We start from the raw sequence: 11,710 nt of genomic DNA on the forward strand, positions 1-11,710 counted from the left end.
TTTTTTCATTTGTGTTGTTAGTGGTGAGAGGTGCCTGGCAGAGTGGATTCTTTGACCATGGCTCTTTCATGGAGATCCTGAGTTCTTGGGCTCAAACAGTGGTGGTTGGGAGAGCACGGTAAATCTGCGCACTTGAAACGTACTTTATATGTATGCTAAATTGCAACTAGACCTTAACCACAAATTGAATGAACACAGGTTAGGAGGAATCCCCCTCGGCGTCATCGCTGTTGAAACTCGCACGGTTGAGTTCACTGTGCCAGCAGATCCAGCCAACTTGGATTCAGAATCTAAAGTGAGTGAATGTCTCTTTGCATTTTTGCCGTATAATAAAGCCATCACTCTTATTTGAAGAGCATTTAAACTCCATATTCTGTGTGTTCATGTTAGGTCCTGCAGCAGGCGGGCCAGGTGTGGTTTCCAGATTCAGCTTTTAAGACGGCTCAGGCGATTTGTGACTTCAACCGTGAACGTCTGCCTCTCATAGTGTTTGCCAACTGGAGGGGCTTCTCTGGGGGGATGAAGGGTACACCATGAATATGCTAAACTCTGCAAACAGATAGCATGACATTTGCACAGTCTGATATTTTTTATTGTTTAGGCACTTTTAAATTAAAAGTATGGATCGCATAATGAAGTTATATTTACAGCAAAGCTTAACAGTTTAGAGAGAAGTGTCTCATACATGTGGTGCAGGACATATATGAGGACGGTGACACAGCGTTGAGGTGTGCACCTCGAAGGATAGATTGGTTTGGAGATGGTGACATTAACAAAAAGGCAGGAGGCCTAGCTGGAAATATTCAGACTTTCATTGAGAGAGACCAAGATGGTGAAGATTAGAAATGAGAACATTACAGTGACAGCTCAGGTTGACTGATTTAGAGAGCAAGGCTGAGATGGTTTGGACATGTGCAGAGGAAGGATAGTGGATATACTGGGCAATATGTTAACTTTCTTTCATGTCTCATTATGATCTGATAAACCACAGCTGAAGCTCTGCACTTTTAATGCAGTATTCATTATTGCATTTCATTTAAAAAAAAGAGCTGTGTAACTGCGAAAATATTTGCATTCTGGACTATCAAACGCTGTTGTGTTAATCAAGTCTTCCTTTCTCCAGACATGTATGACCAGATATTAAAGTTTGGGGCCTACATTGTTGATGCTCTGCGTGATTTCCGCCAACCAGTGCTGGTGTACATCCCACCACAGGCTGAACTGAGAGGGGGTTCCTGGGTGGTGATAGACCCTACTATCAACCCACTGTGTATGGAGCTCTATGCTGACAGAGAGAGCAGGTACATGAAGAAAAGTAACGCTTCAAATCTTAGAAATGGATATATTTTGAAGGTAATTTTGACGTTTATGCTTCTGGGTATGCTTTTTCTATTCAGAGGGGGCGTGTTGGAGGCTGAGGGTACAGTGGAGATCAAATACAGAAGGAAAGACCTCCTGAAAACCATGAAAAGGCTGGATTCGGTCTATGCTAGTCTGGCTGAGCAACTCGGTAAAGCCTCTTTCTGTCTCAAATCTAAATATTTGAACTTTTTTTTCCATTACAACGTTAAAGAGAGCTGACTCAGAGCTCTTCTGTTTAAAAGCTTCCCCAGACCTGTCTGACAAAGAGTGCAAAGAGTTGGAGGCAAAACTCAAAGCGAGGGAGGAGTTCCTGTTGCCCATCTACCACCAGGTGGCAGTGCAGTTTGTTGATCTCCATGACACCCCAGGCCGGATGCAAGAGAAGGGGGTCATTAATGTGAGTGTGCACTTCATGAACAATTTGGTATCGTGTGTGTGTGTGAGAGAGAGACCAGGAATTACAATGGAATCCAAGCTTTTCAAACTTATGCTACTGCTCCCTTTTGATCCTCTTAACAGGATATTTTGGACTGGAAGAATGCTCGCAGCTTCTTCTACTGGCGCCTACGTCGCCTCCTGTTGGAGCAGGTGGTAAAGAGTGAGATTCTACAAGCCAACAAGGATCTCAGCGACGGGCACATGCAGTCCATGCTGCGTCGCTGGTTTGTTGAAACCGAGGGAACAGTGAAGGTATGTGAGAACAGCAGTTGCTGCACAAAATTCAATTTGCTCTGTTTGTGGGGTTTTTTTTTGAAAAATGCAGGTATTAGAGAGTAGGTTACTTTATTTACATTAACATTTTTGAATTGTCAAAGATTTTAAATCATCAAACTGAAATTATGAGACTTATTTACTGCTCATCCGAGTCATGCCTAGTAAAGTTTTTTTTGGCTGTGGATCACAGATCATGAGCAAGTCATTATATATTCCATGCATCACTGTTCATAGGTTTAAAGACATGTTCTCATGCTTTTTCAGGCTTACCTTTGGGATAATAATCAAGCAGTAGTTGAGTGGCTTGAGAGGCATTTGTCCCAAGAGGATGGCATCAGGTCAGCTGTTCGAGAGAACATCAAATACTTGAAAAGAGAAAACACTTTGAAACACATTTGCAGGTATGGAGACACACACAGAACATTCGTTTATTACATCTCAATAAATTCATAAAAGGAGCTGGACTGTGTACATAATTAAGTGTTTTGGTCAGAATGACTTATCACATTTGATCATGTTTGAGTAAAATTACCTGCAGAGTTGCATTATTTTTAAGGGAACCTGAATCAGTTCCCAGTATTTTTCCGGAAACTCTGTGAAAGCCTCGCTTACATTCTGGGTTTGGCAAAGTAATTTAATACCTGTGGAGTGATGGTGGTGATAGACGATCAAACCGACCTTCTTGATTATAACTGATGCCACTGAAAACAATATTTTCTCCAGCCACATGCAACTATAGTTTGGTACACTACTACATGCATACATACTATATACACTACTATTACGCATTAGTATTAGTCACACAGCCTGAACTCTCTTAGACAAGCTTTATTGTCATTTCTTGTAGTCATCAGTGTGAGAACATGTTTAAAAGACAACTTCCCCTTGTGTCTAGTCTGGTCCAGGCCAACCCTGACGTAGCCATGGACTGCATCATCCAAATGAGCCACATCATCACTCCGTCTCAGAGGGCCAAGCTGTCACATCTACTGGCGACTATGGACAGCACCAGCGATAGTTAACATATGATGCCTTATCGGGATGAACTAAAACAAAACTCGGTGAATCTTGCGTTTAAGATTACAGTTCAGGTATTTAAAAAAAAAAATAGTGCACAAGGAGAGCGTGTCCTAAACTTTTGTTCTACTGAGTGCCTTCCCGTTTGAAAATGTTAGTTTTTCACATTGTTCATTTATGCACTCACTCACTCAGTCCAGGAACACAGTTTCCCAGCCCCCAGGCTATCACTGTGATGCACATTTCACTTTGCTGTATTTCTGCACAAGTTTAAGTGTTGAATTTGCCTTACTCGACTATTTCCAGTCTAATGAGCCTGAAGTTATTCAGACTTCATGAAATGGAAGACTTAATATGTCGGTGCTAGTTATCGTTGTTAAAGATATTACACCAGGAATGAGCTTTCACTTTTGAATGTAATCCGTCTAAAAATAAGCTTTAAACTGCCTGTTAGTAATTTGATAATTATTCAAATAAAACCAAAAGAAAACACCGTTAACCGTCAGTTCTGTCTTACTTGTACTTTGAGTCAATAAATAAAAGTTTGACTATTATTGCGATCAAGAATATTAAAATAGCTTATTTTATCAAGCAGGTTATGATTTTACTCCTGACGTTTGACTTCAGTCCATCTAGTCTGTTTGTGGTATGTTTGGGTGGATTTGCACAGTATTATGAACGATGGTGTGACACTGTGTACTCAGCACCTCATTTGTAAAACTCAGGTTTTGTGAAAAATAGATGGTAATTGCCAAAAAGGTCATAAAAGCCTTACCTGTGATTAAAACACCAGAAACACAAGCCGTGACGTTTCATTTGAATGTATATAAACGATTTTTGCTATGACTGTATGACTTGTATTTTACCAAAGGCTGTACTTTAATAAATATCATTGATGTATTTAAATATGAAGAAGCTTCTTTTATTTACCCATTTGACTTTTATTATGATCAAGTTAGTGAACGTAAGATGTACCAGACCTTCAGAAATGTTAATCCATGTGTAAAATGATAATGTGTGAACAGGAAGTGTTGGCAGACCTTCACATTTGGGAATGAAGTCAGAAAGCTTTTCTGTGGTGATAGCAATTTGAAACATTCAAATATATACAGCAAAAACATTGATAGAGTCATTACTTTCTCCAGCTGTCCTTTTTATAAATATAAATAAAACATCACAGCAAAAATGTCTAGCACAATACAACAGGCAAGAGTAAGGGAGCTACATTTATGGAAAGGCTTTAAAATGCAGTGTGAACAGTAGAAAAACTGGTGTGTACTAACACTCGTGTTCTCATACAGGCTTTCAGTCTTTGCTTGGCAAAACCAGATACTTGCAGTCTTGCTTCGTCTTTCTTACAGTCGTCTCTTTTTCACTTCTCAGTGAGTTTTTCTGCGGACTCCAGGTGGTTCTCCAGCTGTGATACTTTCAGTCGGACAGAAGAAACCAACATTTAGACTTTGATTTCAGGCCTCCTTTAAAAGTATCCAGACAGTGGAATCTATTAGAAACAGTTTGGCTGGTTCAGAGCAGGGCAATAGGCTTGCTGTTAGATGGTGCTCCCATGTACTGGGAAGACAGGGCATCTTGGGAAGCGTAGGAGGTGTAGAGCCCCGTCACCTGCACGTCTGACAGCGACAGGTTTGCGCCACTGGAGACGGGAGGGAGATTGGCTGTTCCCAAGTCACAGTCTGATAGTCGGAGAGGCGAGTTACTGAAGGTGCCTAAAGCATCCAGGTTAAAGCTGTCGTCTTTCATTTCTTCCCACAGATTACCTGAGCACATGGATGGAGAGGTTGGTGTAAGCATGTAATGACACCATAAACAAATACCAAGCCTTAATTTTAGAAGAAGTTGTTACCTTGCAGGGCAAAGTCCATGATGCTCGGGTCCAGAGCGTCCACCTCTGTGTGAGCGTCCCCTTGCATGTTGTAGAAATCATCAGGGGGTTTGCTGGGCTGTTGGGTGAGCGGACTGCGGGACAGGTCGGGGACTGTGTGGAGAGGGGGAGTCTGGGCTGGGGCAGGGGACATGGGGGCCAGTCGAGCCTGAGCCTGAAGCTGGGCCTGAAGCTGGTGGTGCTGGTGCATGGGTAAACACGGCAGGGACAGCGTGACTATAGGTTGAGGTTGCATTTGGGCTGGGACTGGCAGTGGGAGGGCATTTGGACAGCTGTTCAGCCGGGTCATGCCTGGCTCTAAAGGCTTTCGTCTGCAGTTCTCTGGGCGATCTGTGATCAGCTTGTCCAGCTCATCTGTAAGGACAAAGACAGGCTGTCAGGTCAAGCAAAAGTGTGGCCTGGTCAGATTTGTGACAGACCTGTTGCCTCATTAACTGTTTGGTCTTTTATATTTAACAAAATACATTTCTGACCAGGGTTAGCCATGCTGCGCCGAATGGCTGGGAGGTCCTTGCGTTTCCACTTCTGCATCTCTTCTTCCATCTTGTCAATTTTGGCGGGGTTCAATGCCCATAAGCAGCCCTTACGGGATGAGCTGCTCGTCTTGTTCTCCACCTTTTCGAAGCATTTGTTTAAGGAGAGGTTGTGTCTGACTGAATTCTTCCATCCATCAGGTGCAGTCTGCAAGCAGAGGTAGAGCCGCTTCTTATTTACAGGCAAGTTCTAGTTTTAGCCTTATTTGATAACATTCAGAGTACTGTACCTTGAAATAAGGGAAGTGTTCCTTCATAAAGCTATAGATCTCACTGACTGGGAGGCTGCCAGTTTTGCTGTTCTTCAGAGCCATGGCAATCAAACAGCTGAGGGAGGGGACAAAAACACGTTTCCAAGCGAACTGAGGTAGAAATATGGACACTTGCACACTTTGCGATTCATAAGTCATAAATTTTGTGCCAACAGCTAAAAATGTTTAGTTGTGAATATTTTTATTTTAAGTAAGGTTTTGAGCACTGACCTGTAAGAGTAGATTGGCTTGGGGAAAGACTTCGGCTGCAGCTCCTGTTCTTGTGGAGCCAGGCGAGGTTGTGTGAATAGACTTTGGTTGTTGAATGAGACATTGCTATAGAGTCCACCAGTTGTACACTGAGAGAGAGAGGTGTGAATACTGAGGACCTGATGACCTTTTTTTAACCATAAAAACAAGTATTTTCATTAGTTTAACGTATAATACCTGCTGTCCAGTTTGGCTTAAAGAGTACACCTGCTGGGATGTGGGTTGGTAGACTGAGGTAGGGCACTGGTATCCTGGAGAAGGCAGCCCATTCATTGAGAACGGAGACATCTGGGAAATAAACATAGAGACAGGTCATTTTATATTAAAGTAAGCACTGTCTAACATAAAATACACTTTCTTACTGTCCCGTGAAAACTTACATTTCCACTGTGGGTGTTGATGATACTGATTCCCAGAGGGCTGTGCTGCATATTGCTCTGGAGGTGGAGCATGGAGCCCTGACTTGTGGTCATAGTCATGTTGTTCATCTGAGCTGTAATGACAAACAGATGTCAGAGTTCCCTGTTTTTCATGCAGATGTTGTGCTCATGAATTATTTGGAAGACATTTTCTGTAACCAGTGATGGTAAAATGAAGCTCAGTAGTATTTATACCATACACATGAAGCTCACATATCAAGATAAGTGTTCAGAAGCAAAGCTCTGATTTTTCTTTACACTGACATTATAAAAGGAAGTTGGTGAACTTTTCTCTGGTGGATGTTTTGTTTTTGTTTTTTGTTTTTTTTAAAAAGACCAAAGTTTTACATGAAGACCTCAGGCTACTTTAATCTGGACCCTGGTGTGGAGCTGATTGGATTTTATCCTTATATGGTAGAGAAGGAGGCTGGGCTTACAAGCACTGGGTTCTGTTTGTAGAAGCAGGCAAGGGGCAGCCAATAAGGAGAAACTGGACTTGATCTCTTGAAGAAGAGATCAAGTCTAAATCAGATATCAGCTGAAATATGAACCATGCAAAACTACTCGAGTCAGTTTCCAGAATATGAGCCTAACAGGGGGCTTTAAAACAGAATTTAGTGCTACATATGTCATTTATAGGCCTTTACAGAAAAAAACAATAACTTTACTTTGACATAGTGGCTGGTCTTGTTTAGTCAACAAGTTTATACAGGGCTGAGGAAAAACTGAGAGTTTAGACCTGATCACCATAGGTATCAAAACATTGTAATCTCTAAGATTAACTATTTCTGTGATTGTAGATTTATAGATGGGCAATCCCCAGTGGCACCAAAGCAACCTTGATCTTTTGAGGGGGTCCTCTATAACTTTTGCAAAGAAAACAACGAACCAGAAGAATCCAGTAGCCCTGATCTATCCAATCAGAGAGTTTTATCAGATTTTGAATGTTGCACTGTCCCCTCCCTGTCACCTTACCTGTCTGTTGCTCCAGCAAGCTGCCCTGGGAGGGCCCATTGCTGTGGCCTCTGCTATCAGCCATCTGCTGCAGCCGGGGCACATCCACAGAGGTGAGCCATGACAGAGACTGCAGGTCCCCAGGGAGGTCCTCCTCCCTCAGTTGGGAGGGGTCCGTGGTCAGAAGCCTTCAGGAGGGGAGGGAAGAGGGGGAGGTTTGCAGGGTTAACACGGCTGTCAGCCCAGACACACACAGACCACAAGTGGAATTTAAATCTAAACACTCGATGCAACATCCTGTCCTTCAGACAAAACCTCTATAATGAGTCTGAATGTGGGGTACATGTGGGGATGAAAGCTGCTCGGTGAGTGCGTATTAACCATTGAGGATTTACCATAAGAAGATTACCTACAAGTGTTATTTAACAGTGACAGTTTTAATCAACAAAGAGGGACTTAAATACGCTTTTCACAGCAAATCATCTGTTTACATTATCGTGGATTTTTTGGTTTTGTTGTTTTGCTCGAGTGGCGCAATGATCTTTGTTTCCCTCTCGCCTTTTAATTCTGGATTCTTCTGCTATGCAAATTTACAAAACAAACAAACAAACAAACAAACAAAAAAAATCATTTCATACACATTACTTTTCATCAAAGAACAGTTTTCAGTCAATCATTTAATACATTTAAACTTAGAAACTGGATTAATTCAGGCTTTCTGTTTGCCCAGAGCACTACCAGTATCAATCAACTTTCAGTTATTGTGTCTTTTATTACGGCGAGCCCTGAAGGGAAGGAAAGAAAAGAGAGGAATCCTCTTGAATCCTCTCCAGTCTTCTCTGCACACACACTTACTGTGCAAGGGTTCAGTAATTGGGGTCGCTATGACAACACATGCTATTCAGTTACTTTGTGTGTCTGTGGACAGTGCAGGAACCCCCCCCCCCCCCCCCCCCCAATCCCTCCATTGACACACACCAAATCTCCTAATAAAAAAAATCAACCCTGTGTCAGGTGACCATGGTCTCGCCTTAGCCATTGGCTGAATCATAAGTAAACAACGCAAGAGATCGTTTCAAACATGGGACAGCAGCACATGTTGCCTGCAACAGTTGGCCTTGTCTATTGAAAAATGATCACCTATTGTGTCCTAAACGACAAATCTGCCCAGTGGCACGTGGCTCCATTGTCTTCTCCAGACCCTTCCTTGATTGTCTCTGTCATTTCTTTTCTTTACCCGCCCTTGCATTAATCTGTTGGAATGACAGCCCTCACATAAGAGGGACAAATAGGATGCCATCTGCTTCCCTGTCCCTTTCCAGCCTCTATCCCCACAGCCCCCCAACCCCCTCCATCACCCCCCAGCCCTTATCGGGGAAATCAACGGAGCCTCAGGCCAAAGGGGGGCTGCAAGTGTAGTTTGAGGTCAGGGTTCTATGTCGGCCATCTGAATGAGTGACATCATTACGGCCAAGAATCAGCAGCGCACGTTGTCAAACACCTTGCATCCACATCCACAAAGGTTGAAGCTAGTTAACCTTTCTTTGTCCCTTTTGTTTGTTTTTTTTGTTGAAGGCTGAAAAACAAATCTTCAAGTACAATTTCAGAAGCAACAAAAGATGCATCAGCAATTTTGTAGGTTTTCCAGAGCTGGCCTATTACACTTTTGCTTGAAGAAAAAAAATTTCCTGCAATCATCCATCATCTGTGGAGAACAACTACTGATAAAAAACAAAGAATAGATGACACACTTAGGACAATCCCACTTCCCTTCTTTCCTCACTAGTCAAGCATAGAAAATGCTCGCTGATGCAAAACATGTTGAGCTGGTGTTTCCATCTATCATCCATGTCTTTGCAGAAATTCAACATCAACACTGTGCCTCCCCCCTCCTTTCCTTCCTCCCCCATCCCTCCTTTTCTAATTGGGAGCCACTTGTGCACACTGGTGACCCAGAGCGCCCCATCTCCCCCTGAGCTGGCAAACCAAGAGATTCAGGCTCTCCGTGCGCCGACAGCGGGAGTGTAAACAGAGCTGATGGTTTCTGACAGATCCATTCAGACTGAAAATCATTTATTCTTTGGGATTTTGTCCCTCTCTCCTTCTTCATGCAACCCCCCATGCACAAAAAGAGCTGTCCATCTACCATTAGATTAAACACAGTGGACTACAAAGTTTGCTGCACAACCATTTCAAAATCATAAAGTCAGAAAAATATGGATTTGATCTATTACTCTCGTAGTGTTTTATATAATAAGAAAAAACCCCCACATTATTTAAGGCTAAAATTTTGCAAACTCTTGTTCTAATATGGCTGAAAATGGTTTTGTCCTACCTGTAATCCTGTGGAGACGGATGATGTCCAGCATTCTCAGTTATTCCTGACATCCTGGAAGTTATTCCTCCTTCTATCATTTCCTGGGATATGTAGTATCTCTGCAGTAAAATACGCTAAACAAAAACAGCATGCACTTCAGTTTGTGATTTAGTGAATCTTCAATAAACAAGTGTCAATAAACAAGCTATACAGAAATAACATTTTTAATATAGATAATATTGCTTAAAATACAAGTAAATGAACATGAGCACGTGCAATTGTAGAAAATAGAAAGTTGCTCCATGTTTTGAAGGTTGATTAGAGGTTTGATAAGCAGCTAATATAATAATAAACGAAAGCATAAAATTAGCGTTGGTCACCTGCATGCATCTGAAGCTCAGTTTAGTGTTTCTCAGTAATTAGATTACAGAGTCAAAAATATGTAGATTAAGCTGTTTATATATTTTTTTAATTAAAAGAAAAAGCCCACTGTGCTTTTGTACCGTGTGCTTTACTAAGTGCACAGTACAAATGTTAGTTTCAGTCTAGATTTGAGTGGCTAATTATAAATCCAGCTATAGAAATTACAGTTACACACTAAAAATCGTTTACATGACAGCTGGCTTCACACAACTAACAACCCGACAAAGACTGTGTTGCTGAAAGAGAGAAATCAGGAAAACAATCACCTGTTTTTGGTTGATACTGAAGAATGTGAGAGCCGCTGCTGAGCCGCTGTACTGTATTGCACTTGATTCTCGAAAAACCGTTTTTAAATTTCCCTCTCTGGAGCTGTCCAGCGCTCTGACATGCGCAGTGGAGACCTCAGCGGCGCTCCCACTGGTGCAGGGGGCAGGATCCCATGAGTTTGACAGCTGTTGTTAATGCAGTGTCTCTCGTAAACCCTTGTAACATTCACACTTTCAGCAGCAAGTGCTTAAGTAGCAACGTGGAGAGTTTATTTTCTGTTTCTGTGGATTTTGTGCGCTCGTGGTGCGCTCCTTAATACATCCAGTAGTCAAACACACGTTTGTTGCGTCAAAAGTCAGGCCATACTCGATCCATACACCGCAGTCTTCTCATTGAATGATTATTGAACAGACGAGCCCCTGTGCACTTTTTTGTCCAGGGGTACACAGGTGCGCTAAGAGCGTCTCAGTAAAACAAAACACACAAGTTCAGGCCTGAAACCTGTTCAGTTAGTGTTTGAAAGTATTTTTGATTCCAGCTGAGCAAAATAAAACCAACTGAAAACAAAAAAATAAAAAAAAATAAAAATGAAATCATCAACGATCCATTTTGCTCCACCTGTCCTCCTGCGAGGTCATTCCCAGTAACTCCTTCGTGCGGGTCTTAAGACGTTGTGAGTGGCTGCTTGTGGTGGTATCTGTGTATGTGAGTGTCAACTTTTTTTTTTTTTTTTTTTTTTTTTAAGGGATGTACTTGTAGATAATTTGCTTCCCGCTGCTGTGGCCGCGTCCCGCTCCCCTCGGCAGTGGGAAAAAGACCCGGGGAGGCGGGTAGGGAGGACAGGGGCTGCAGCAGGAGGCGGCAAACGCTTACACTTGTCTGGAGACCAAGTCTAAAAAAAAAAAAAAAAGCACAACCCCCAGCACACAAAAAAACTGCGGCATGCACAATTCTGTAATGGAATAATGGAAAATACAATTAATAAAAAAAACAAACACACAAACAAAAAAAGCTGAAAACTGTATAACTTTGCATATTATGAGAAAATATTTATGACTTTTTCTAACTTCTTAACTCTTTCTCTGTCAGGTATGGTTCTTTATACCAGGATCACATTTGAAACCAGGCTGAGATTAAACTTCTGCAGGAAATTAAAGGGGAATTCCTTAAAGTCTGCAGGGAGACAGCAGTAGGCCTATCAGCCCCATGGGACTCTACAGATGGTAAATCTGCCTGTCACAATAGGCACAATCAATGATTACATGCATGAACGTAACGGACAA

The 11,710-nt window shown here is 42.1% G+C and overlaps 2 protein-coding genes across 6 annotated transcripts in view; one reads left to right on the forward strand and one right to left on the reverse strand.

The window, feature by feature from the left end:
• Positions 1–3,993, forward strand: part of acacb (acetyl-CoA carboxylase beta) — a 28,272-nt gene extending 24,279 nt beyond the window's left edge. For all 5 annotated transcript variants that reach the window (XM_085294291.1, XM_085294293.1, XM_085294292.1 and 2 more), the window contains 9 exons: positions 22–118; positions 199–295; positions 391–526; positions 1,124–1,301; positions 1,398–1,510; positions 1,605–1,759; positions 1,882–2,052; positions 2,341–2,477; positions 2,972–3,993. In XM_085294291.1, coding sequence (XP_085150417.1) covers positions 22–118; positions 199–295; positions 391–526; positions 1,124–1,301; positions 1,398–1,510; positions 1,605–1,759; positions 1,882–2,052; positions 2,341–2,477; positions 2,972–3,098 — 1,211 coding nt within the window. In that variant the 3' untranslated portion in view covers positions 3,099–3,993. The remainder of the gene's footprint in view (positions 1–21; positions 119–198; positions 296–390; positions 527–1,123; positions 1,302–1,397; positions 1,511–1,604; positions 1,760–1,881; positions 2,053–2,340; positions 2,478–2,971) is intronic.
• A 34-nt stretch (positions 3,994–4,027) lies between these two features.
• Positions 4,028–11,213, reverse strand: foxn4 (forkhead box N4). The gene is made up of 10 exons (XM_085293130.1): positions 10,427–11,213; positions 9,756–9,871; positions 7,442–7,608; positions 6,428–6,540; positions 6,225–6,335; positions 6,009–6,136; positions 5,757–5,853; positions 5,467–5,674; positions 4,955–5,347; positions 4,028–4,868 (listed from the first exon to the last, which is right to left on the reverse strand). The coding sequence occupies exons 2-10, from the start codon at positions 9,833–9,835 to the stop codon at positions 4,618–4,620; spliced, it is 1,548 nt and encodes a 515-aa protein (XP_085149256.1). The 5' UTR covers positions 9,836–9,871; positions 10,427–11,213; the 3' UTR covers positions 4,028–4,617.
• Positions 11,214–11,710: the final 497 nt, after the last annotated feature.

This window comes from Mchenga conophoros, linkage group LG12, assembly GCF_057382185.1.
Source record: "Mchenga conophoros isolate Kocher_MC1m ecotype Shallow Benthic linkage group LG12, M_conophoros_male_GT1.1, whole genome shotgun sequence".
In the NCBI taxonomy this organism is placed as follows: Eukaryota; Metazoa; Chordata; class Actinopteri; order Cichliformes; family Cichlidae; genus Mchenga; species Mchenga conophoros.